The following is a 27,538-nucleotide window of genomic DNA, read 5'->3' as shown; positions in this document are numbered from 1 at the left end:
AAAATGGGTAAAAGGAGAAAGCAAGGATCCAATTCATATATGGCTTATGAAATAAGGAGCCAAGTAATGTATCTGAAAACAGATAAAAAGGAACAAGCCTTAGAGACAAAATGAAAGGGGGTCTAATAAGTTACTAATAGGATAAATCCTCTAAGATATTAAATAGGTGAGGGCAAGAGTAAATACAAACGGGTTCATGTGTCTCAGATGTCCCCCTAAGGGGCCAAAAAATTCTGGAATCTGTCACGGATTTGTCAAGAACACAGACACTGAAAATGGCCCAAAGAGGGACCTCTGGCGCCTGTGCAGCCCGAGCCCCCGCACTCAGACCCCCCAGCTCAGCCTCATGTCCCAAAAGCAAGGGGGTGCAGCCCTCCTGGTGCTCACCTTCCCCCTGGCTGCAGCACAGCTGTTTGTGTGCTTGCATACTAATGGTGCTGGGTTATGCTGCAAGTTTTGCTTATTTTCTATTTTTGCAGGACAGCAGATTTTACTACAGCTCCTCCAAAATGCAGTGGATGACAGAGTCAGGGAGAAGCAATGCAAACTCCAAGGCAAGGCAGAGGATTTGAGTTCTCCTGCACTTGCAAGGATTTCTAAGTTGGCTTTTCATTCCATATTAATGAATTTGGTCTTTTTACGAATTGCATTAATTGTAGATATTTAAGAAGGCAGATAATGACTGTGAAGTGCTTTGGAGACCTAGAGATGACCACCTTCAGACCTTTACAGTTCTGGAGCAGTTCTGGAGGTCAGACCAGAAAGTGAATGCCTCCACAGAGTTTTCCTGCCTGGTCCTGATCAGGAGCCTGGCGTTGCTGCAGGGTTTGGAGCATCCTTGCTACTCTCATGGGCAGCAACCCAGGAGCTGCACACTACCAAAGGAGAGGAGACACAGCAACCTGCAGACCAGTAAACTGGCACTGCTCTTGTTAACAAGGTCATAACCCATGCATTAACTATACAGACTTACTGTTACATCTTGTCTGCTTGTTTTCTTTTTTTGTTTGTTTGTTTTAGTCTATTTTACTGAAGTCACCAGTAAGATTTTCATGGCTAGATAGCTAAACTATGGCCTAGCCTGCCTTAGTCTTGCATAGTTTGCTCCAGCTATTTAATCTAGTAGTAATATCTGAAGAACCCAAATGAAAAATTGTTACAGCTCTTAAGGGAGCCTTGAGAATTACAGCTCATGATCTGGATCCACCCAGATTGGGAAATCATAGCTGCAGCTTTGGAAAAAGTTCTCTAAAATGACAATAACTGAATGAACTCAGTAGTTTTATCAGTTTACAGGAAAATCCAACGAGAAGGAACAACTTGAGGAAAAGCAGCTAGCCCTGGTGTCAAACTGCCGATTTCAGTAATGGCCTTTTAAGCAATTTAGGAGGAATTTAGGAGGAAGAGTCAAATAAGAAAAGAAACAGAAAGGAGAGATTGAAGCAGGCTGGAGACTAAGTGCTGTCAGTAGCTAAGGAGTTAAAATTTGAGAGAACTGGGGGTTAAGCATATATATGTGGAGGTCTGAAATGGGATAAAGAGTAATGGATTGTAAACTATTATGACTGAGCCATAGTAGAAGTAACACTGGAGAACAATGTTAGCCGTGTTAATAGCCAAAGCTTCACTGCCAAGTCTTGCAGTTCTTTAAAGAGGAAATTATGAAAATCATACACTGTGGATAAGGATGGCAAAAGTCGACACAGGAATCTTATAAGTGATCATGCAAACAACTCTGTGTAATTCTCCCCTTCGCTGTCCCCCACAGCTGTTTAGCAGCCTCCACACATCCCAAGCCCAGCTCTGATACTGCACAGCTGCATAACCTTGGGCCAAACTTCTGAGCAAACCGCTAAGTTATGAGACAGCCTGCAAGAAGATAAGAAGGGCAAAAGCAGGGGGAGGAAAACTGAGAGCTTTGGGTCAGATCAAGCCATTAATATCTGCACTGAAAACTGCATGAAACTGGGTTTGAGCATCCAGACTAGATGTTTTCCTTCCTTAGAAGTGGCCAGCAATAGCATTATTCACACACCTGAGCCACATCAGGTGATACTGATGTTAGAATAACTAAGAACAAGACTCATGAAGTTGCTATAAGAGTTGCTTTAGGGATTAAAAAAACCAAACAGATTAAATTTTTCTCTCAAATTGCAATTTAAAAAAACTATCTTGTCCTTTTTTTCTTTTTAAATAAAGTAGATTTTCTCCTCTTCCTTGCACCCAGGAACCTAGCACACAGCTCTTGACTTAACCTTTTTAGCTTGGCCATGCTTTTTGTCTCTGCTAAGCCTCTTCCAGCAGGAGAAAAGCTACCCAAAGAACCACCGGGCCTTGGGTGCATCCCGCTGCCCTCCTCCGAGCTGGCCCTACGTACAAAAGTGGAAAGCTGTTGGGGTCGCGTGGTGACAGGCAGCAGTGCCAATGTTTGGAGAAGACAGGTAGGAATTACCTGGGAGCGAGGTGAGGGCAGAGCGGGCACGTCGGGGGCTGGGAGGGAAGAGGGGACGGAAATGGCTCAGTTCTTGTATTAACTGATAACATTGAGCGCGTTAATCAGCGAGTGAAGCTCATCCCTTACGCTCTCCAGGGAGTGACAGATCATCTGAGGGCTGTCCAGGAGCTCGATGCTGTGGGTGTAGGGCTCGTATTTCACCGAGAAGGGCCGCTTGATGTGCGCTGCGTAGCTCCTGCAAGGGAAGCGTGCAGAAGGCTGGGTATGAGAGATGAGTCCTGAGGCTCCCTCCTGCCCGTTTCCATTTACCCAGGAGGATTCCAACAGGTTAATGCCTCCTTTAGGCAGAGTTTCCACCTTTCCAGGACCACAGGGTCATAGCAGTGGTTGAGATCCTTTCTGTTTGTTACAGAAAACCATGAGTTTGACTGTGGCTTTCTGTGGGCTGTACCAAAGTGGAGGGTACATCAAACTGGTCACCTCCATGGCCACTGCCAGGCATCCTCTGCTGCAATTCCTTTTTCAAAAAGTGCCAAGGAGATTTAGAAGCTAATGGCAGGGAAAGACTGTGGTATTATCGTATTATATTACTAAATCCTTTCTGACATGCATTTATTGACTAATCTCTGCTTGAGGAGGGTGAAACTGGCTGTGTGGCATGTTAAGGATAGACTTGACAGGCAGTGGCTCAGACCTGAGCTAGAGGATGAGAATAACGTCACCAGAGCCTTGTGCTTGAGCAAAGCTGCTCTGCTGCACCCAAAGCCAAATGCAGGCTGGATCTCAGTGATGAGCTTGACTTTACCTCGTATCTCTCAAGAGCAAGAGCTTGTTGCTGCTTTTCTAATGGAGAAGTACGTGGTCAAGTGAAAGCAAATCAAATCAAGGGTAGGGTTTCCCCAAAGCTGCCCACATTCACTTCCAGCACTAAGATTTGTATACTTGACAACGTAGGGTTTTTTCGTTTGGGGGCTGTGTGAATATGGAGCTGAAAATCTATATTTAGGTACTTATGGCTGCAGTCTCATGCTGGAAAGGCTTGGGAACACGAGGGGACAAACAGCACTAACAACAAGCATGCTCCTCGCCTCTGCTGAGGCTTCACCCTTTCGCTCCTGAATTGCTTAGCTTAGGCTACCCTCTTGTGGCTACCGCGGGTCTGCTCTGGCTCGGGGAAGCGCAGCCCTTTCCCAGATGGAGACAGATGTTCCTCTAGCTGGTACTTCATGCCGAGGCCAGAATTGGAGGGATCTGGGGGAAAACACAGCACAGAGGGCCAAGAGAAAACACGGTCCAAGGCGCAGGCTGGCCCTGGCAGGGAGCTGCCATGCCATGGCAGGAAAACAACAAAAAGAAGTGCAAACAAAGGGGGTTTCTGCATACTCACATTGCCCTCCTCCTAAAAGATTCTCAGTTCTACCAGGCAGGGTCCAGCTCACCTCTCGTTAATGCCATCAGCCACAGCGATGGCTCATAGCACAGCTGCTAATGGCTAGAAACCTGCCCTCCAAAAGGGGTGTGCTCACTTGACACCTTTTGAATCATATAGATACGGCATGTCTGCTTGGAAGGGCATGGGGGGAGTGTGTCCTTTCTGAGGAAAGAGGCTTTTCTCGATGCATAACACTGATAGTCAGGACTGTGGTGGCAGCTGTCAGTAATGCAAAAGACACAGTGCTTTCACCTCATAGAGTAGCATCTGTGTGGTCTCTGAGCTCTTTAAAGAGGATCATTTACAGTTCTTGTCACAGTCAAGACCCTCTAGCCTAATCTTGGCTGTGTATGTGATGCATTTTCCCTTTTTAAATGCAAGGAAATGACTCATTAGGCAGCAGTTGGGGTTTTTTTAAAGCTGCCTCGTGTGTGTGTGAGGACAGGCTCCCCGGGTGCTTGCAGCTGGACTCCAGGTTGTATGAACAGTGCAAGTGAGGGTAATAAAAGCAGAAGCTGAAATATAGCAGTCCTCACCAGGTTATTTGTATTAAATACCCCTCTTACAGGAACTGTAAAGTCATGTAAATCATGTTCACCCCATTCTGTCTCTTTCCTAAGCAAAGATAAAAATGGTATAGGCAAAGTTTTCCTCTGTCAATCAAAGCAATCCAAGGACTGAGCTTTCCTCCTGTGGGCAGCTCTGGGTATGACCAAGAAAATGCTCTTCTGAACAGATGTCTGTGGGTAGAGCTGCCCCATATCATCCTGTTTGTAGTCCCATGGGATGGGGAAACCCAGTTACCCTGGTGGGATGGTGTCTGGGGTCCACTAACCCATGTTAACCAGCCTAGGAGGCAAAAGTTCATTTTTTCCCCTGGACAAATCCATTCATGTCAAGAATGTTCCCTGTAGGAACTGGAGAACTGCTTTACTTCAAAAGACCTGATCAAAATTTTCAGAGCACTTCTGAGAACTTGAACTGAAAGCAGCCATAATGTCAAGCCCGGTTTTAATATATAACACCTTAATGTCCTTCTGTTTGGGTCTTTCTCACTGCCCAGTCCTACCTCAATTTATTTTTGGCATCACTGAAGCTCTCAGACACAAAATAAACAGGCTGGTAGTTCTGGTCCTGGTAGGGCTGAACAGCTGCAGCATCAGGGTCGAAGTCCCGCACCTCTGGCTCGTCTGACAAGGAGTGCTACGAACACAGCAGAAAAATTCCAGCATGAAACTGAGGGGATTGGAGAGACATGGGGTAGGAAAAGGTGGAGAACAGATTGAGGAAAGTCTTTGCACAGAGGCAGAAGGTGTTTTTCTCTACAGGGCCTAGAGCAGAGGCAAGTTTTGCTGGGACTTACTATGAGCTCCCCATAGGAAGAGAGGAGCCCGGCTCCATAGGCTTTGACTATTCCATTCTGTCTGCAGAGCCCAAACTCCACTGTAAACCAGTAAAGCTGTGAAAAGAAAAAGAAAAATTCCTGGGGGACACAGCTCCTCATCTTCATCTCCCTGTCACTTCTGAGCCCTTGCATCATGGCCAGGGTTTGGGGTTATTTAAAGGAACAGGCACCTGCCTCTTTATCCCCTCTCCACACTTTGCTTTCAGAGAAAAGTACTAAACTAAGTTGCTGCTACACCAAGACAGAGAGTCTGTGTCCCTGGGCTTGTTCCCTCTGCACCCAGCTGCTGTGAGATGCTGCTGTTTGGTGTCCTTGGAGCAGGACGGGTCACCTTGCTAAGGGAGAGACAAAGGAAGTGGATGTCATTTAATCCCACCCCAAAGAGTCCCAGCAGGGCTGCTGTTGGAAATACGATGCCTGATGATACTACTGGTGCCCGAGAAAATTGGGTTAATGTGCAAGCAAGCTCTGCTCTTTAACTGATCTCTGCTCTGCACAGTCATCACTAAAAGAGCAGGGCAGCTTGGGTGGGAGCTCTGAACCTGCCGGTCTTGGAATACCAGGCTGGACCAGTCCCCTTGATACCACAAAAGCACTGCTGGAGTGTTTGTGCCCCCCATCCAGCAAGGAGGAAAATTTACCGTTGCTAGTTTCTCAATTTCTTCATCAGTTGCTCCCAGAGATGCCAGCCCAATGTCCTAGGAAGAGAAGGGAAGGGGCAAACATCAGGACAGGTTTGGTCTGTGGACCTTATACATTCATTGCTCTGTTTTATTGCCTCGAGACCACAGATACTGCTGCCCTGCCATGCCAGGAATCTGCTGGGACATCATGCTCAGACTAAATCCACTTTGTTGCAGAATCAGTATTAGTTAGGGTCTTGGTCCATGACTGGAACTTTGGAACATCATGGAGCAAGAAAGGTTTAGGTGGCAACACTGGGGTTTGGATTCTGACCTCTCAAGGAGGAGAAAGCAGATAAGCACCTTACCTGAGAGAACTGGGCAAATGTCTTATCAGCCAGCATCGGGACGTGCCCCAGCAGCTCGTGACAGCAATCCCTGCCAAGGAGAGCGGGGCAAGGAGGAAAACACAGTCAGCAGCAGACAGAGTGTGTCTGTCGGGGAGAAAGGGTAATTGCTGGCCAGGTGGGACACTCTGGGCAGGGAGGCCATGGGGCCAGGCAATACTCACGGCTCGGGGGAGTGCATGGGTGAGGACGCGTGGCGGATGTACTGCGTGCACTGGAAGACGCGGAAGGCCAGGCTGGCCAGGAAATCCCGTGCCGACAGCAGGCCGGCCACCGGCCGGAGCTGGAAGCCGGTCCTCTCTGAAACAGCACACACCATCTGTGCCAGGTGCATGGCCCACAGGCTTTGCCACTGCTCCCAGCACTGGAAACTCAGGGAAGGGCTTCTGCTATGCCAGGCCTAATCTATCTGCTCCTGCTAGGGATCAACGCCTGCTCTTTAGGTGCTCCGTGGGATCATTTGACTGTGGGCTTGCTCTCCAGTCACAGCCTGCTGTGTTTAGCTGCACTCCCCACCGTTTGGGCTCTAACTCTGTCCTCTGTGGGCAGTGCACAAGCCACCAGCTCTCCTCCCAAATTTCAGCTCAAAACTACTCCTTTGGGTTCAGGCTTCCCATCTGTAGTTGCCCCACCAGCAGACCCTGAGCCTGGGTCCCCCAGGCTCATACCCACCTTTCAGGAAACGGGAAACCTCTTCCAGCTGAGGGATGTTGTTCTCATTGTAACCACAGAATTTCTCCAGTAGACTGAAAGCTTCAAGGTACTCCTTGCAGGCATGGGTGGGGTACAAGCTCTTCAGGGTGCTGTATACCTCCTTCCTTCAGGAAGAGAGGTGGCAGACATTCAGTGGTTAATGTGTCTAGTCCTCTCCTGCACTTTGGTTGTGCACTGTCAGGGACTCATATCTTTAGGCTCCATGTCCTTTGCCTTTCTCCACCTAAGTCTATGTCTCTGCACATTGATAGAGGTATGTAAACATACAGACACACATTCAAATGAACCTGCAAAGGCAGCAGCTGTGTCTGAGCAGACCTACTGCTGACTTGAAGGTCAGAAGACTGTATAAGAGGTATTAACTGGAATTAAAACATTCCCAGTAGGTTAAGTCCTGAAGCTGCACTGTGAAGACAGTCAATAGAACCAGAAGATGACCTTGTTGAGAAGCCTGTGTACTCAGCTCATGTGAGCTGGCCTTGTTTTCAGAAACACTCCTGCAGCAACACTCCTGGAAAAAATCACGTTCAAAGGGAGTGTTTTCCTAAGTGAGGCCCGTGAGGTACCACACAGATATTCACCACGGGCCTCCTACTTTCTTGCAGCTGTGACAACTGCTCTTTGTTTGGAGGCTGCTACTAAGTCAGGACCTTTAGAGAAGTGGGACTCCAAATTATCTACCTTGCTCTCTGGAGAGGCTCCTTCGGAGGGAATTCCTGGGGCTGCAGTGTGAATGTGTTTTTTATAACAAGCCATTAAGTAGGATGCTTGCACTCCTGATACATTTTTCAAGAGGTCATGCCCTGGATGTTTGGGTTTTGATTCCCAGTTTCTAGTGCTGAAGCACTAATAATGAAATCAGCACCAGTTATGAAATCAGCACTCACCAGGTAGCTGTCTCCTCCGCTGTGTATTCCACATGAGGGATCGGGTCCCCACTGCAAGGCAAAGGCACCATTACTGAGCAGAGCCCCAGCCAGGCTCCTCTTCCCTCTGAGAAGGAAGCACTTTGGAGAAGCTCTGCATGATGTTCATCAGTCTTCTTTAAAATCCAAACAAGGGGGTGACAGGAAAGACAAAGCCTTAGTACTGGATCATTTGTACAGGTGCAACAAATACATAGACACAAAGAAAAGCATGAGTCTTGTCAGAGATTATAAATGAACAAGGGATGAGCAAGAATTTGGCAGGTGTAATATTTACCGGGGGAAAAAAAAAAAAGGTTTTCACTGGAGAAAATTGAAACTGTGAAAATAAATTTGTTTCATGAGTCTGAACTTCAAGGAGCTGATGGCTCCAAGAATGAACAAGTGGCTGGGAAATAAAAGCAGCTAATAAGGAAAACTAAATGCATTTGAACTGCAGAAAAAATGTATTGTCAATAAGATTAAGGATGGCAGGAAAAGCAAATCTCAACTTTGATATAAATGGGCATTGCTGAAAGAAGACTGACAATTTTGCTTTTTCTCATAATAGTTAGCAACTCTATATCCTAAATCCTTCTTTTCTGTATTTGGACAGATGAGATATCATGTATTCTGAAGTACAGTTCCTGAAGGGATGCCTGAAGGGATGCTACACAGTGGCTCATAAATGCTAGCCTGCAGGTGAGATGTTAGAGAAGACATCTTAAATTGGTGCCTCATCTTAGGACAGTATTTATCCCTGTGTTGCTTGGGACTCTCCCTCTGGCACCATGACTTTCTGTGCATTTACTATTTGTACAGGATAAAACCATCGGTGTCCATATTCTGGCCTTCAAATTGGCAAAGTACATGAAAACCAACAGCAGAAACCCTTGCTGAGATCACACCAGTTGCAGGGGTAGCTCAAGAAGGTGACCCATATAATTTTTGTAGTCTGGTTTCAGCACTTAAAGTCCCCCTCAGAGGGAGAGAATGCTATGGTGAAAGGCAGTGTCACTGCATAGGATCTTGGGAATATTTTACAAACCTAACTGAATATTAGAGCTCTGTTTGATGTTGTAGTGAACAGGCTGAGTGCTATCACTGCATATATCAGAATAGAAGTATTGAGTAGGAGTACAAGACAGTCTTAAAGCTATATAAGACAATGATGAGAACACTCCTGGAATCTATTTAATTAACAGACAGAGTTAGGAGGCAGATCATTTAGCCTATAAATACCCTCATAGCAAAAAAAATCCTGATAGCAGTATTTCATCTAGCAGATGAAAGGCATGTATGATCCACTGGGTAAAAGCTAAAGCTATTGAACTCCAGCTTAGAAATAAAACCCACATTTTTTCACAACTAGGATAATGAAGCCTTGGAACAAATTTTCTGGGCATGGGGTAGCTTGAAACACTGAAGTCAAAACTAGATGCCATTCTAAAAGAGATGCTACATTTCCAACCAAAGTTTGTGGCCTGATGGATTTCTCTCTGGCTTTTGTTATGCAGGAGGTTTATTCTTACTATAGCCTTGACAATGTATGAATTAATGACAACAGACGTTTTTAATTAGAGACTGGAATGCAAAGAGAGAAGAGAGACACAAAAGGAGCTGGAAAAGCTGAATGGGGAGACAAAATGTAAAGGAAGAGAAGTGCCATACAGGTAGCACAATGACTTCCCAATAGGTTCATTGACATGTCATTATCCCTGCATGGATGTTAGGAAGGAGACTTACTGCTTATAGTGAAAAGCAATCTCTGCTATTGATTTCCTTCTCTGGCGGTATACTTGGTCAGAGTAGCCCTGTGGTGACAAATAGGAACAGAGACAGGACTTTTAATCAGTTACTAAAATTTCTCACCCAGGAAAGCTCATCACTAGCTGGAGAGATGTCTCTCAAGGTGGCAATCACACTGCAGTTCCCTGATCAGCTGCACTAATAGGTGTTCTTAGCTCCCTGCTTCTGTGGGACGGCTCAGGAGTTCAGCGTGAGGGGGTGCACACACAGACTGACTCACCGGGTGATCCAGATCCAAGTCAGGGTCAAACTTGGTGACCAAATGGTGGCACTTGTCCAATTCACAGATTTTTCTGGGAAACCAGTGAACTGTGGGGAGAGAGAAAGTGACAGTCTGTCTGTGGAAGTGAAGATCCCCTAATGAGAAGGGGCTGTGAGGCTGAATAAGACACACCTGCTCTGGTGTATGAAATGCACACGTACAACAAGCAGCTCATGGCACAGCTACTTCCAGGCAGTAGTTTTGCTATCTCAATGCTCTTGTCCTAGAGTCATGTCTAATGTCATGATCTGCATTTCACGACTTCCTTGGCTATCTCTCAGCAAAGTATTTTGTGACAAAATTAAAGAAGATGAAAATTAGATTTTACTGAAAGATTCACATTAAAAAAACACCCAGAGGTCCTGCTGGTCATAGATCTCTAGGGATCTCTAAGGATATTTTACAATAATCATCCTATCTTCAGAACAGGATGGCATGGGAAGTGTCTTGTAGATTATCACTGGAATCTGTACAGAGGCCCTGACATGTAGGTAGGAAACTACTTTGCATTTATAATATAAAATGCTGGAGTAGGAATGGAGAGCTCATTAGGAGGGGTGTCAGCAAAGCATGAAATTCAATCTCTTATTTCTATTTTTTCAATCTGTTACCAGAAGAATGGGCTATGAGCAATGGAGTCTGCTGAGAAAAGGACAAGGAGGGAAATTACTTTCAGGATTCAGGTGTCCCAGAGGCAGTTCTTTCTGATTTGCTCAAATTTAGCATAGAGCAGCCCTTTCCCTTCCGTTCCCTGGAAATAACAAAGTCTCCATCCTGTTTCTACAGGGAGAGCTCAGCCTTTCTGCACAAGTGAAAATATTTGTAAGCTCCTTACATTTGTCTTCCTTAGTGGTCCTCACATCTTCTGCTACCCTCTTGATGGAGCTAATGAAAGTGTTGAGGTCAGAGCTGTGGACTTCACAGCGCACAAAGTATTCCAGCTCAGCGGTCCCTTCACGGGGCTTTCGGCTAAGCCTGGTCTCCAGGTGGTGAATTTTAGCTTCAAATGTCTTTTGAGACATAGAAAGAAAAAAAAAAAAACTACATTAAGCAATGTTTGAAAAACCTTCTGGTACCACTCAAAGATGCCCATATGGACACATGAAAACACAGAATGGTTTGGGTTGGAAGGGATCTTAAACATCGTCTTGTTCCAACCTCCCTGCGATGGACAGGGACAACTTTCACCAGCCCAGGTTGCTCAGAGCTCCATCCGGCCTGATCTTTTTAGCACTTCCAGGGATGGGGCATTCACAACTTCTCTGGGGAACCTGTGCTGGTGCCTCACCACCCTCACAGTAAAGAATTTCTTCCTAATATCTGACCTAAACCTACTCTCAGTTTGAATCCATCCCCCCTCGTCCTGTCACTACATGCTCTTGTAAGAAGCCGCTCTCCCATCTTTCCCCTAGACCCCCTTCAGGTCCTGGAAGGCCGCAGTTAGGTCAGCCTGAAGCCTTCTCTTGTCCACGCTGAACAATCCCAGTCTGGGATGGATTCCCTCTTGTCGTTTTCTTCATGCCCCCACCTGCCTCCCGTATAAACACACCTATTAATTCCACTTTTTTCCCTTCTGCCCAAACACCGGGGCTGTTCAATAACTACCAACAGAAGACTTCCACAACAGAAGACCGTATCAAGAGAGGCAGTTGATGGGGCAGAGCGCCACATCTCATGGCCCCCTTTCCTTTCCCGTCCCAGCGGCTGCCGAGGCGTGTGTTGGCGGGGGCTGTGGTGGGTGGGCTGCGGGGCGGGCGCGGTCCCGCGGGGCGGGCGCGGTCCGGGCGGGCCGGCGGCGCGGCGCTGGCCGTGGTGCTGAACGCCGGGGCTGCCACGGCCCTCCCGCACCAGCGCTGCTCTGGGTTCACTACCGGCACGGATGTCATTTAGGCTCGCTATGGGGAACTGAGCTCCCCCATGGAATAAGGAGACAAAATGATGTCTATAGTCTTCCAAAGGGCCCTGGTAAATTTGTGGGTATTTTCTTTAGCTCAGTGAAAATTGGCAGTATAAGTCCAAGGCCCTAGGCAATTGACCCAACCTTCCCAAAGTCCCTGCAAGACCTTTGATAGAGGAAGGGACATGATTTCTTTTGTTAATCAGAGGCAAAAAGATGAGAACAACAGATGCAATGCCACAGGTAAATTAAATTTAGGATGGTGTTTTTTAATGTACCTACCAACTTCACTATTACATTGTCCCCTCAACAATCGATACCTTTGCATTAATCTGACAGCCATGATTGCATTACCTATGCTTCAGCTTCATGTAACACATACAGAAGAGTGAAAACAGCTTCCCTGCAGCCTGGTTCATGATGAGGCAAATGTCATTATGCCCGTCTGCTTTCATATCTTGTACCTGCATTGCCAGAGGGATCTGGGAAATGAATCTTCCTCTGTCGGGACTTGACATGCTTGTCTTTTTATTATATTTAAAGCTCTCTCTGTGACAAGCTCAAAGAGCTTTTTTGCTCCAGGAAGAAACAAACATTATTTGAACATAAGCTGCTGGCAGCTTCTCGCTTGATGTTTTGAGAATTGTTTAAATTACAGAGTTTAAATGCAGTGTAACATAAAATCTACCAAGTACAAGAGCTTACACATCTGTTCCATACCCACTGAGCAGTCTGTTGAATGTTACACTGATGGATTTGTCACACTTTATCTGGCATCTGTGCACTTCTGGGAAGGAGATCCCAATCATGGCAACACATGGGTTTTGTCTGAAAAGTTTGTCATAGAGGTTCTTTTAGTCTTGGGACAGGAGCCATATGCTGCCCAGAAACCAACTTTTCTAGTAACAGTCCTCTTAGAGGAGAAGCAAGATGTTTTGTAATTGCTGAAGATCTAAATGTTTTTCATAAGATTATCAGAGGTAATACTAAATGGGCAATGAATAACTAGAATGCCCTGCGATTTCAGGGAAATACTTATCCCCCAAGCACACTTTCTGTAAGTTTACAGTTTTTAAGTAGCAGGTTTACCAGATAGTGTACATAGCCTCAAATAACCTCCTGTGACTGGACCTGCTCTGAGCAGGACGTTGGACTAGAGACCTCCAGAGGCCCCTTACAAGCCACGTGACTGATTAATAGGAACAAATTGTCCTCTCCTCTCACTGCTGAAGTCAATGAAATTAAGCTACCATAGATAAAACGCATCTTAGTACCTCAGTTTGCAAAACACTTTTGGATCATTCTGGATGAAAGCACACTACATGAATGCAAGCTGTCGTGCTTGGATTGCCTTTTAAATAGGCAGCACTTATCTCAGTCTTTCCATTCATGGCACCGAGATCCTATATAATGCAACATTACATTGCTGGCTAGGAGGAAAAAGCTCAATTATCAGTTTTCCTTGGTATTAAAGGCATATACAGGATACATCACTGAGGGGAACCAACAGAACCTTTAACATGTCAATGAGAATAATCCTTGAAGCAGAGAGGTAATTTTGAAATCAGTATACCAGTTTTACACCCAGGGCGAAGTTGTTTCCGTAGCTGTTTGACCAAGGACCAGTGTGGTAATGACCCACAAGTGAGGTGAGTTTGGTCTGTAGACAGGCAGGGCACAGAGCTTGCCTTGAATGTGGAATCAGAGCCCTGCAACTGATGTTGAAGTGGTGAGCAGTGGGGAGGGCTGTCAGAGTACACTACAAGTCATAAGGGTGTGGACTGGAGTGTGAAACTGAAAATAATTAAGCAGAATTAATCCCAGAACTTAACAGTACTGCAAGACAGAGGTATGCCTGCTTCTTAGTGATGGCAAGTGAGGGCACTCTGGGTCATGAGCAAAGCACAACTCCAGGGATATCAGACAATCAACTGGTAATTTGAAGTAGGCAGACCTAGTCTGAGTCTTCTTTATTACGCTCAAGTGATGCTTCTCACAGCACAGTCATGAAACCTGAAGTGTGTTCCTTGAGTACAACACAACAGGCTGGGTACTCACCTCAAATACCTTAAGGACACGGGACAGCGGTGAAGTCTTGGCTCCCTTGAGCATGAAGAAGAGGTTCAGCATGGCTCTCCCATCCTTCTCCTCGAATACAATGGTCTCTGTAGACTCTGCAGCATCAGTGGCTGCGGCTGCAGCTGCAGCCTCTCTTTCCTTCCTGGCATCTTCAATGAGGCTTTGACGTCTTCCAATGAACCGTGGAGACTGCAGGCAGAACAGAAATAAATAACACTGCTCACGGAGATGTAGGAGATCAGAGGCATTCCAGTAGCAGGATGAGATGTGACTGATATGCCTCAGCAGAGGAAGCAGGGAAAAGCTGGACTGACTTGCCTGGCTTTGTAGAGGAAGATCTGCTCATGAGAACTGAAGTTTTAGAACTGAACTTCCAGAAATGTGGGGCTTTAGGAAGAAAACTGTGTAAAATATCTTTTTAGCATAACTGGAGAGTGGACTTCTCCCCTCACCTACCCTAGCAACAGTTTTCAATAGCCTCCAAAAAACCAAAAATCAGAAACAATCTTATGTGGTTTTCGGGTGTCTGATGAATTCAAGTGGAGAGACATCGGATAAACCTGAAGTCATCTGAGAAAAAATATTTTGTGAGGGACAGCTGAAGCCCACAGCTGTGGCCTGGCCAGAAAACATGAACTGTTTGCAGGTGTATTAGTGGGGCAGCTTAGCAAAACTGCTCCCAAGATCCAATATGACATTTACTTTTGACATTAAGTGGATGCTTATCCATCGAAGTGTAATTGGAACCACAACCATATACCTCAGGAAATAAATTCCTCCCACTCATCTGTAGATTTGTTTTGTCTCAACAAACTCCTGCAGATTTCTGTTACTTGGAATTGAACCTAAAATGCAACTCTGTGCCTGAGGTCATGTTAGGACACCTGTTTATATTTATGGTGAACTACAATCTATTTCAATCACTGTTGTTTCTTTTGTTATACAAATAGCTCATACACCAACTTATTTGTTCTTGGTCTTTTTACAAACAGTTTTCTATTTAGAGGCTACGCATCTGGTTCCAGTTTTCTGTGTTCAAGACCCAAACCAGATGACAAACCCCCAGAACTTGCTACAAGAAACCTGGTGCAGCACTGAAGAAGGACTCAAGAGTGGGACTGGCTTCAATTTTCCCTGTGATTACATTGAAAATATTTAGAAAAGAGATACATGCTAACTAAGATGTGCTTTCCCTTCCTTGCGAAAACTCAGAGTGTTCTCCTTCTAAAAGACAGCCTGATTGACTACTAAGTTTATTTTCTCTCTGATTTTCAAAGCCTGCTATCAATAACTTATGTTTCCTGGGAGAATTCTCTTGGATGTTTTAGCGGTGCAAAGCTGACATTTTAAATGCAACCTCAAAAACTCAGCACATCGAGGCACAAGCCCACGCACCTCTATCCGGTCCCGTTTCAGTAAAGATACCCCTCTGAAATTACATTTGCTGACCCACCCTTTATTCCTCAGGGCACAGAAGAACACCTTCTAAGAAATAAGTGAATGCTGCTGCTTGTCTAAAGTGGTGGTATTGGTGCCCAAAGAGAGCAGACATCTAGCAAGGGACCTCAGCCACAACTTTAAAAATCTTGTGAGCATGTGCTCAGCTTTAGGTGTGTGTTTTCCATCACTACAGTGTTTTAAGCTAAGCTGGTGTTTACTTTAAAGTGCCTGCAATAAGCAGGGCAAACAGCCCTGTGCCAGCCACAGAAAAGTTCCACAGCCATCCCAAGCCATGCAGTGCTTTACCTAAGGGTGCTTTGTCACACTGTGTCCCAAGGTGCAGAGGTGCAGCAGGATTTTACTTCTGGGTTGGAGAAGGGGAGAGGAGGGAAATTAGACCCCCATATTTAGGCTGTAAATCAGGTTAAAATCCACCTGGGTGAGGTTTAAAAGGCCACAGTTGGGTGACTGGAAAGCTGCACCAGGAGAGGCTGACTCAAGCAGTCAAACGTGTGCTCGGACTGAGTGGCCCCCGGCAGGCAGGACTGGGGGCTTTGGTCCCTGTTGAGGGGTTCTGTAAGTTCCTTAGCTCCATGATGGCATAGTTCAGGCGGGTAAATTTTAAAAAATCAAAACAAAGCAGAAAAAGGCCAAATTTTTCTTGGGAGAAGAGAGCTGGGAGGGGTCTGCCTGCCTGCTGCCTCCTGTGCCAGGTGGAGGCTGCCTGGCTGCCCGTTCCCCATCTCATTGTCCTCAACTCTACCCCTCACATTTACGCTCATTGGGGTATTATCTCCTTTTGCTGGAAACTAGGAATGTGGCATATATAACAGCCAAACTGATCTCATGATAAATGCCTTCCTTTCCTCCAAAGGCACCATTATATGGTATTTCTGAATTGCTTTGCAGACTCGCTCCCTGAGTGCATATCTGGCTACAGTGAGAACTGTAATTTGATTTTACAAAGCATTTATTTGCCTAACCAAGGCCTGACTCATTCACCTCTTCTGAAGGTTAGTTTGCACCTCTTATGAAGGGTTTGTTCATTTTTCCTTCTTTGAATTTGCTGCAAGTCAGAGTGCCCAGTCTGAGTATTGTCATTAAAAATACTGTGTTCTGAGCTATTTTGTTGCTTTTTTTCCCTGGCTCATTATTTGCAGCAATCACGAGGGATTGTAAAGACTGGGGACAGTAATGTCCCACCCCTGTTTCCTTGGGTGCTCTTTCCTGCTGGTTTGGCTCCAATGGCTGTCTTCTGCCTGGCTCTGTAACCAAACCCTGCCCCAGCTACAGTCCCAGGGTCTCTTGCAAAAACCATTAGCAGCAGAAAAACTTAATACGTAACCAAAGATTTTTCCACTGAGTTTGATATTTGTCTGGCCCAGCTGACACGTAAAATACCCACCGGTGTAGATGAGTTCTGGGAAGGTCTGGCTTTCCCCCCCAGATTGCAGTTTCCCCTGGCAAGGGAACACCTCAGACCTGCCGGAGGTGGTGCGATGCTGGGTGAGGGCTGTGTGGCAGATAAGCCACGGTCACAGTGACAACATGAGGGCCAGGGACATGTGATATCAGGAACAAATGCAGAGTCATGCCTCTTGCCTGGTAGAAGCTAGCAAAATAAGCAACAGGTTTGTGGAGATCTCCTGTGCCAGGTGAGAGCGAAGAACAGAGCTTTTCATGCATCCAACTCTCAGAGAGAACCTCACAGGGCAAAGTTTTAAATACTGTGGTTTTCCTTTTTCTGAAAATTTTCATTCAGAGAAGGAAGACCAACACAGGCTAAGGTTTTATGTATCCTCCAGGCTGCAGGAGCCACTGACACCAAGCAGGTTGCCTTACTCTTGTCAGCCCACCTGTTGAACCTGAACTCCTCTGGCCCTTATGTTCAGTGGCCCATTTTTTCATAAAACACAGAGCAGCACCCCAGAGGGTGTAATAGCCAAACACTCTTCACTTCTCCAGACAGTGAGCATCTCAAATACTGATTTTACAAGTTGCCTGGAAAATATCAGGTTTTCAAGGGCCACTCAAGTGTTCATTATTTTGCCAGAATGAAAAGGACTGTGTGAGAGGGAAGCCTTCCCTGATTTCCATTGATTAGAGAAAACAAGCTGACGTCCTTGCTTCCTAAATATTTCCCTTCCTTTCCAGCACACTCCACTCTCCAAAAAACCTTCCTGCCAATGTACAGGTTGATTTTAGTGAGGCAGAAGGTTAAGAGGAGAGTGGGTGAAAAAGGCAGCAGGTACAAGGGAGGGAAATGGGGAGGTCTAAAAGTGACCTGCTGGAGTCACGCTGAAGATATCTGCCAAACACATCTGCTACCTAACCCATCCTATTCCTAAGTTTCCTCCTGCCCAGCATCCCAAGAGGGTCCTCTCCTGGTGCACCCACTGCCACTGGCTGCATTGTCACCTCCAGCCTGTCCACATCTTTGCCTCACACGACCGTTCAATACTGGAAGTCTTCAAGCTCATCCTGCCTGCCAAGGCTTTGAGGTTAGGAGGTGAAATGTCCCTGTCCCTACAGCCAGTCCAATGCGTTGGCCAGGCTTGGCTTTCTAAAGACACTTGACAGCTCAGGGAGAAATTTTCCTCTCCCTTTCCGGACACATTCAGATCGGGTTTGTGCAGAAGCTTCCCCTGGGCTAAACACAGGGCTGAGAACACATCAAGGAGGACTGGGAACAGAAATGGGGGAAGGATATTCTGGGAGATAAACTGGATACAGCAGCCATGAACAAAGTAGTTAAACTTCCTGTGCCTTGTGTGCTGTCTGAAATGACAGCCCCAATTGTTTTATTATGCTAGAACAGGTGAAATCTCTGCAGTTTAACACACTGAAACCTGGAAATCATTAAGATCTTCAAATTGCCTTTCACAGGGGGGATTTCTTGCTATTCTTGCCTTAGGTCTGTGGGTTATTCACCTTACTTTTGGTTACTGAGGTGGTTTCATTATTTCAAGTTTTCACCCCCTTAAATGTTTTCATTTCACATGTATCAGTATGTAGAGAGAACTGCTGGAGTAATTTCCCTTTGCCAGCCTAGAGCCTGGACATGCCCATGTCGGGGAAGTCCCACAAATGCAGTGTTGGTCCATCTATCCCTGCCTGCCTCTGCCTACAGCTATGGAAGAGGCTGTGCTTTTTGGAGGGGGAGGGAAAGAAGTGGGGTAGGGTTGTCTTACCATGATGGCCTCGGCTTGCTTGGAGTCCAGCTCCGACACCGCCCTGCGGAAGCCTTTGGCTGCAGAGGTGGAGATGTTCGGGGTTGGCATCTTTGCTCTTCCACGAGCTCTGCTGTCTGCTTTCCAGCTCCTTGCCAGCTTTTTATAGGGCAGGGCTGACGTCAAAGTCTCTTTCAAATCTTCTCTTCCCCTGCCACCTCCCCATCACCACCTCCCTCCTTTCTCCCCCTCGGGCTGAGAGGAGGAGGGGATGTGAAGGAGAGAAACGTGTCTGTCCCATTAAATCTAATCGCTACAAAGATTGCAGACACCCTGCCTTCGCTGACCAGACAATCCCCCACCTGTTTGCCTGCATCCAAAAGATTTCTACTCTAATTTACCCCTTCTCTCCTTCCCTCCCCCCCGCCACTTCTGGATGGAGTTCATTCTCATTACATGTTTAAGTCCGACACATATGCTTCTCCAGCTTGGGAGTTGCATGAAAGGATTTTGATCTGTGAAAGGATGAAATAAAAGGAAGGGAGAGATTTAGCCCTCTCCAGCCTTTTTTTCCCCTTGTTTGCCTTGTCACGGAGGCAGTAAAGTAATAGGAAAATAACACTGATTCCCCCAAGGCAGCTGCGGGACTGGATGCTGTTTCTCATGTATGCACCTCCTGGTGCCCGGCTACTGACAACGCTGCGCCTTTCAGGGCTCCCCCACCACCTCAGAGCTTGATTTGGCCATGTCACTCTGACAGCAGGAGGGCAGAATCTGTGCCCTCAGAAATGAAAAAGGCTTTAGAGGAAATAACCTGGAAAAACCCTCTCAGTCCTGCTTTCCCATGGGCTTTGCTCCCCTTGCAGTAGTTCCTAAGGGACCAAATGCCTGAGTACAGCTGGGGCTGTGACAGTGAGTGACAGGTCAGACCCATCCCAGGGTCTCTGCTTTGCTGGGAATAAAACTGGCATTTTCCTCTGATTCCGTTTGTAGCAGCTGTCCCACCCAAAGAAATGCTGCAGGAGTGCATGGCCATGCTTTATGTGAGCCTCCACCATCCTGGTGACAGGCCACTGACTGGCACAAATCCCTGTGGCAGGGAAGCTGGTGGCCTTTCACCAGCTGACTGCCCGAGAGCTCATCTGCAACCTTGCTGACCACAGCACTGACATCTGCTTTGGGTTGGTGGCTCATCGCTCACACAGCAGGACAGCTGAGTTCGTCCCAGCCTGCTGATGACTTTTGCAGTGCCAGAAGCTCTGGAGGGTCAACAACCCACTGACCTCCTCGAGGATGCAAAGCTGTTGATGTTTGCCAAACACCAGGGAGCAGGCGGCGGGACCAACACTGCCAGCCCCACCAAGGCAGCTTGGGAAGCTCATTGGTAGGAGCTGAAGCTGAAGTAAGCAGTTGGCAGCAGTTAAAGATTGGTGCAGTAGTGAGACAAAATTGATTTTAAGTCACGTGGAGCATCTTCTCTTATTGCAGGTGCTGAGGGCACTTGGCTGCTCAGTGTGGTAGAAACCAGAAGAAGGAGTTAAGCAGCCATCAGGGCTCATCTATCCCCAGCCTCCATGTCCTCCCATGTGGTATCACCTCTCACACTGAGAACAGCCCTTGCTTTTGCTTTGATTTCATCCCTAATCCCCTCTGAGTCTCCTAAACTGTCTATTTGCTCTCTGTTAAATCCTGGATGCTCAAAACACAAGATAAAACCCCACCAAGATGGTGGAGGGTAATGCTGCCTGGTATTGCAAGATTTTCTCAGAAAACATTTTGGGGGCCGGTTCCAAGGCACTCCACTGCCCAGAAGCCAGTCAAGGAGCAGCATTGCAGGCTCAGTCACCTCCTGTCTTCTGGGGTGGCTTTGGGAACCCTCTTACTGGGGGGCACAATTAGCACAATGCTATGCTTCATTTATTTTTCTGTCTCTGGCTGAGATGAACTGCGGTTGCTGGACAGGCTGGGATGGCAAGAACATGGCTCTGAAGACTGCAAGGAAAAAAGAATCCACTCCAAAAGAGACCACAAAAACAAAGCTCACATATCTTTCATGGTAGGCACCAGTGAAGAGACCTCAGTGGGGATTCTGTAACTCCTTTAATGCCAGTAAAGCTGACACACAAAGAGGGCAAAGGGCACAGCTCTTGCTCACAGTCTAGGACGAAGCTGCAAAGATATTAAGGATGAAAAAGCATAGTTAGGCTAAGAACTCCAGAAACGCTTAGTTAAAACTATTTAGAGACTTTGATAGTGCAATACACCGTTAAAAATAAGATTGTCAATGAAGGGCCTTGCCAAGACTGGGCCAGTTTCACTGGGATTTCATTCGGAAAGGAAAAAGGGACTTGGGTAGGAGAAGAGTTACAAGAATTGCATTTGAGTTTATTTACCAAATCAAGTTTTAACTGTGGATGAATTATTCTGGCTTGCACTACCTTTAAAAGAGCGTGTAGAATATGTAATTACAACATTTTTTGTTTGAGGTTTTCAGTTCAATTTAAGAACAAAGACAAAATTCAAATTAATTGGTTAATTTAATCCTTTTTCCTTCATTCTGTTTTCTTACCTTAAAGTCAGAAAGAGAAATCATTTTGCTGGACCTATTATTTTTGGAAACTGACTTTGTTTAAAGGTCTCTTCAGAGAAGTATTTGCCAGTGATGATAAACCTAAAATCAGCCATCACAGCAAGTTCCAGTTATCCGAATCTGTAATAAATTTGCTAAGAGGATAGCCTTAAAATGTCAGTTCATGTAAAGAATTGAGAAAATTTGTAAAATAATAAATATGGGAACAGAAAAAGCCACTCAGCCTTCCTGCAGGCTGTAACCTATTCAGAGATCACATATGAAAGCTCTTCTGACAAGCAGAGGCCTTAAAATGTGCCAATAACATCAGACAAGTTTTCAAGATTATTGTGTGACTAGATGGAATTTCTTTGAATATATTTTCTGTTTTCCTTTTGTCTCATTACATGTTGTTACTTCCCTCATGAAATCCAGTACTTTATTTAAGATCATCAGTCCTTCTACTTAGTTATCTCATCCCAAAACCCTTGATTTTTAATCCCTTGTCTTCCTACTGTTGGCAAATTAGGCATACAACTCTTTTCTTCTTTAAGCCCTGCTAATCTGCCATCCCCATCCCTGTCTGGTGATAGAAGTCCTGCATTGTATGGAAATGCTGTCCAGAATGGAGCCAAAGTTCTGCTTTCAGTGCAACTGAGGGCAAAACCTCCAGATTGCCATGAGGGATGGTAAGAATTTCTCTCTCTGATAAGAGTGGAAAACCAGGTTGGTTCTCCTGTCCTGGAGGAGCTGACAGAGGAGGGGAGGTGGGAGAAACCATGTGGCAGCAGGTCCTCCTTTTGGGCAGCAAGGTGGGTGGATGTCCTTCAGAGCAATTATAGCTGCAAAAGGACAGGCATTACTTTTTCCCAGAAAGTCCAGTGCAAAGCTGTTCAACTTATTTTCCACCTGTGTCCTTCGCAGGCAAATTCCCAACTTTTTGGAAACCACCCACAGCTTGGAATTTTTCACCTCTTCGTGTGTCTACATTTCTATAAACCACCTTCCTGGGTCCACGTTTAAATTCTGCTGATATCAGACGTGACTTTTGGAGGGGTGTGAGCCTATTTGGTTAAACCAAGACAGGCTTGTCTCATCTTTTGTCATGTTTGACTAATTACCAGATTTGCTAATAGGGAAGAGGAGCATTTACAAAGATTCACAAAGGAAATACGACAGATGAGTGGCTCTTCGTCACTGCTTTGTTTCTCATGCTCCAACCACATGACCATCCTTGAATGTGTGTGGGTGCCATGTGTATCCAGCTGTGTGTTTTAAGGGATTAATCTGCCATAAAACAGCCACAGCAAACACAGTTGGACACTGTTTCACTGCACTAGTCCCCAGACAGAAAAGTCCATAAACTGGGATGCTCTGGCTGTGCTTCCCTCAAGGGTGAAGCAGACCCAAAAAGAATCCAGGAATGGCATTAAGGTGCAAAGTGGTCCTGTGGAGGATCATTTCACCTGCCACTGGATGCGGGATTGGTGGTGGAGAGATGAAAACAAGATATTAACATCTGTGGCAGGATCCATGTGGTCGGTTCGTGCATCCTCAAGCTCTGTTTACAATAATCACCATTTCTGGGCACCTCAGGTATGGGGACCAAGGGGAACCCCCACCTGCCAAACATCCATCCCTAATTGTGGGGAGCTGGAGCGATGTCCATGAACCAACCTGTGCTCTTGATGCAAGTCCCAGGGCGAACCAGTGATGAAGGCACTTGGCAAGGGGGGGGGTCTCTGATGGGCCAGGGAGCTGCAGGGGCAGGGTTTGTGCTGTGACAGTGCCCCAGTAAGGCCCAAAGAAAGGCATGGTGTTCTCTGATGTGAGGGCGAGCTGCCATCTCACAACCAATGCAACCCTGATAGCCATGAGGGGTACCCAGGCCCCCTTGCTGCTCTTTTTTCCACCCACCCACTGTCTCTCCCTCTTCCTCTCCACAGCATGAGTAATTACAGTCTGCCGTAATTTTGAAGCAATTATAGGGGGGCGAGCCAGCTCCCTCAAGAGATGTTTTTTCCTCTTCTCCCTTCACAGCTCCATTCAACATCCCCAAGCACCACAAAGGAGTTTAATAACCCATAATGACACCTCAAGCCTCCACATCATTGCATCCTCCCTAAGACTGGGCCAGCATCAGGAGGAAAAAAACAAAAAGGAGATAATTAAAATCCTCACCTCCCTCTTAACTTCGCAGCCTCCTATTATCTAGAAAACACGGACTTCTGTGCTCACGCTCTCTCATGACAGATGAGCCCTGGGGAAGGGGGGCTGCAGGCAGCAGAGATGTGCTAACTCTCCAGTCAGGGCAGAGATGCTTTGTGCCATCCTGGGAGAAAAGCTCTGCCATTCCCTCCACTGCAGAGGCAGCCTCTGGGACATGATGGGTCTCCATGCAGGGCTTGTTCTTCCAAGGCAAAATCAAAACCGCCAACTACATTGCCAAAAAAAAAAAATAAAGCAAAACATGCACTTTCCTAGAGAAGATGGAGTAGGGCTATGCAGCCTCCTCCAATGGCTTTTTACCTCAGTGTGTGCCAGTACATTTTCACAATGTAGTGTACAGGAGAGATCTGCTCCACAGATGCGAAACAATGGTTTAAGGACCAAGGCCAATACCCACAGCAGCTGAATGCAAACATCTGTGTCAGAGAATTCGCATTTCAGAAGGCCAGATTAGCCTTTAGCTAAACCTGAGAATATTCCTGTGACCCACACAAAATGTCTTTCTGCCCTCTATTTTGAAGCATGGGGCTGGCTAGTCTCGTAACTCTGTTTTCATCTCCACATTCAGATACAAAATTCTGTACTCATGTTGCTCAAGTCTTGTCTCAAAACCCACTGAATTTCCACTCATTGGACAACAGTGAAAATAGAATTCTGGGAAGTTTTTGCAGCAATCAACTTTTCCAAGGAAAATAACCTGATTTCCAGCAAAATAGTGAAATGTTTGGGAAAGGGTTTTCAAAGGAAATGGAGGCTACCTGGATGGAGGGGAAAAACAGCATCTTCCCAGGAACTGAGAATTTAGCCCTGAGTTTTCAGAAGGAAACCCAGTTCTCTCTTTCAGCAAATGGACCTGGAAAAGGCGAGTGAAAATTCAGAAATATTGTATTGATGATTCACCTGCCGCTGCAGAATCCAAAACAACCATCTTGTCTCAGATCACTGGGGAAGCACTTAGGAGCAATTTTCTCTTTGGAAATGTGGGCAGCAAGCAGAGAGTCAGGAGCAGGTGGCAGAATATAACGCACATCTCTTGGAACATGCCATTTTGTGGTGTTGTAAAACTAATTGATGACACCTCTGGCCCACTGTGTTTCAGCTTGTGGACAGTTTCTTTAACAAGATCATCAGGGAATGTCCTCTTTGTGCAGGAAGGTAATTTACATGTATTGCAACAGATTTTCTGCACTACCAGCACTTCTGATTTTATGTAAGTCTGTGACACCAAATCTTTTACTCCCAGTTCCTGGAGCTGGTTTTCCTTAAAAAAAATAAAATAATTAAATGCTGCCCTTTTGAGAAGTAAGGAAAGATTGAAGAGGACTCTAAGAGCTACCAGAGAGATGGAAAGATCTTCGAGAAACAGTAAATCTGAAATGGAGGTCTGGCACAGAATTTTTGAACATTGAGGTTGACAGTGAATTTGGTTTTTTCTGAAAAGAAAAAATAAAAAGGGTTGTGCAGGTAAAGAGCAGCCAAAAAACATCCAAAACATTATGACAAGAAGACTCAAATGTGCACCGCTAATTCTATTGCCAGCAACGAACACAGAAAACAGGGACTGCTTTTCTGACAGCTCAGCTCATGGCCGTGGGCAAGTCATTTGACTCACTGCTTCGTTTCCTGCCTTCTGCCACCAGGCTGGTAATTGCTGTGACCTTCAGCTGTGAAGAACCAGTTAATGGTGGGCAAGAGATGCAGAAATCGATAGAAATATTTGGCTCTCACCTCCTTTCATTCCTCTCACCTGATATCAGATTGTCCATCAGGTCTTTGCACTGCTGAATACATGCTGAAAAGGGATTAATGTTATTGCTTATTTTTGCTCCAGACCCTTGGAAGTCCCAGCACTATGAGATTTGCAGTGACCTCAATCTTCCAGATCTTCCTGTAGATGAAAAAAGGAAGCTAAGGACATGTCCCCATTTTATTGCCAAGCTCGTTACATCCCAGTCCTGCTGTATTCATTCCTGAAAGCTGGCTTTGGGGAACTTAGTCTCTTCATGGCTGGTGACCATTGTGTCTGGCATGTTTAACCCTCTTGCTCATTCACCCACGCCATGGAGTAAGACAGAATTTATGCGACTCAAAGCAGCGTCAGAAAGGAGAAAGACAAGCCTTGGTGAGGTACCCAAAGCAAGATCCCACTGCCCCTGCAGAAGGAAACCCTTCACTGTGTGTTGGACTGGTCTGAGCATGGCCAAAGCTGATGACATGGGACCAGAATGGATTTTGGCCTATGGTCACCTGTGACTTGGAACCTGCACTGCAAGGCTGCACAGTGTGGCTGGGATGACTCTTGGCCCCATATCTGTTCTTGGTCCCTTCCTCTGAGTGTTATTTTCTCCTAAGTTTCCTGCCCACCCACCCCTGCTGCTCCAGCTACAGAAGCAAATGATGCTAGAAGAGGACAAGGGTTTTCCATCACCGCTTTGTCAGTGTTTGCCCAAGAAACTCCATTTTCATGAACACGTAACTTCTTTGACACAGATACATCTTCCTCTCCCTCCTCTTACCCCTTTTCTCATCTTCTGTAACAACAGCTCCAGGTCAGCAAGGTGGACCAGCAAAATGCAGCTCAGTGCAACTTCCATATGAACGGCAAACCATCCACTTCTTACCCTGTCAGTTCCCTCTCTCCTGAGGCACTGGAGGACAAAAACCATCCACCTGTCAAACAAAAGGTCTGATGTGATTTTAGCATTATGTGTCACACAAAGGGTCTCAGACCTATGAAAATGTCACTATGTTGACTTCATACAAATGTTTATTCATTGTTCTGTTCGTACACAGAAAGACATTTTGCATTCAGCACAGAATGGATGAGATTTATTATGAAGACGCAGCCGGTTCTCTACTAGAAATTATCACCACCATTTCACAGTGAAGTTAGTGCTTTCCTCCTGATTCTCATCTGCTCAGGATCTCATCTGTTATTCCTAACAGGTACTCATCAAGTAAATAAATATATGGAACAGAACAGGAGAAAATATTTTCCTCTCCTTTTCAGAGGATGAATGTAAATGTATCACCCATGGCAAGGTTCATTCCACCCAGCAGGCTTAAGAGGATGACTCATCAAAGCCCTGTGCTTCTCATCTGGATCTTCAAGGTGTATCAACAATGTTTTATTGATTCACAGTCATGGAAAGTAAAGAAAGAAAAGAGTCTGGGATCTCTACTGGAACAATACGCCTGACTTCATTACTTCTGCCATTAAGCTGCTGGGATGACGCCATGGAAAAGCATATCTGAGATTATTTTTCCTATCCTCCCAAATGGTGGGACTGTTGCTTACACATACGGATCCCTGTGGATCTTTAGATTCATACAGGTCTTAGTGGAGAAGAGAAAAAGAAGATCAATAGCTGAAACTTAGGCACAGAAGAAAAGTTCAAGTGAGCAGTAGGACATATATTTTTAATAGTGATGGCAAGCCAGCCAAAGGGACATTGGGAATGCTGTATTCCCCTTTGCCTGAGGTGTCCCAGCCAGAACAGGTACCTCACTTGAAGGCTGTGTCTGAGACAGGACAAAGTAAGACTAATGAGGATGAACGGCCCATGTGCTGTGCAGGAGGAGATCCGGCTGGGATGACCCACACAGCACAAGGCACAAAGCTGGGACAGAGGCACCTACTGTGCCCAGCCAGGAAGCCCCAGGAAAGCAAGGTGGACTCCTCCCAAGACCCACCAGCACAGCTGATGCCCTTCCACCTTGCACCTGGCCAAGACTGGTCTCGGAAACCTTGCATTTTTCATGAGAAAAGACAGGTAAGAATACATCATCCCTGCAGAGGAAGTCTTTGGCCTTTCCCTGCACACCAGCTAGGAAAATTCACCTCTCTGCATCACATAATGTGTTAGAAATTACATGGTTTGGGTGCTCATCCTTTCCCCACTCCCTATTGGTGCTGGCAGTGCCTGCATCAGGAGGTTTAATAGTACTTTCACTTATCTAATTTACATCAGGGACGTGCTGGATGGCAACAAGTGGGGATGGTCCAGGAGGAAAAGCACTACAGAGAAGAGGCTAAAAACTCCCCAGATCTTCATTGTTCTGTCTCCCTTCTCATTCCTACTTCCGAAACATCACCTGAAGCAAATAAATACCATTATAGGGGGAAGCAGGATGTGATTTTC

At 46.0% G+C, this 27,538-nt stretch overlaps 1 protein-coding gene across 1 annotated transcript; it reads right to left on the bottom strand.

The window, feature by feature from the left end:
* Positions 1-2,530: 2,530 nt before the first annotated feature.
* Positions 2,531-18,709, bottom strand: TH (tyrosine hydroxylase; the record flags this gene model as incomplete). The annotated part of the gene is made up of 13 exons (XM_082284350.1): positions 2,531-2,690; positions 4,957-5,090; positions 5,251-5,346; positions 5,934-5,990; positions 6,284-6,353; positions 6,487-6,622; positions 6,995-7,140; positions 7,924-7,974; positions 9,688-9,755; positions 9,971-10,059; positions 10,848-11,022; positions 13,968-14,177; positions 18,620-18,709. The coding sequence occupies 13 exons, from the start codon at positions 18,707-18,709 to the stop codon at positions 2,531-2,533; spliced, it is 1,482 nt and encodes a 493-aa protein (XP_082140476.1).
* Positions 18,710-27,538: the final 8,829 nt, after the last annotated feature.

The sequence above is a fragment of the Coloeus monedula genome (genome assembly GCF_965178545.1).
Source record: "Coloeus monedula genome assembly, chromosome: 6".
Taxonomy (NCBI): Eukaryota; Metazoa; Chordata; class Aves; order Passeriformes; family Corvidae; genus Coloeus; species Coloeus monedula.
This window is presented reverse-complemented; position numbering and strand designations above follow the sequence as displayed.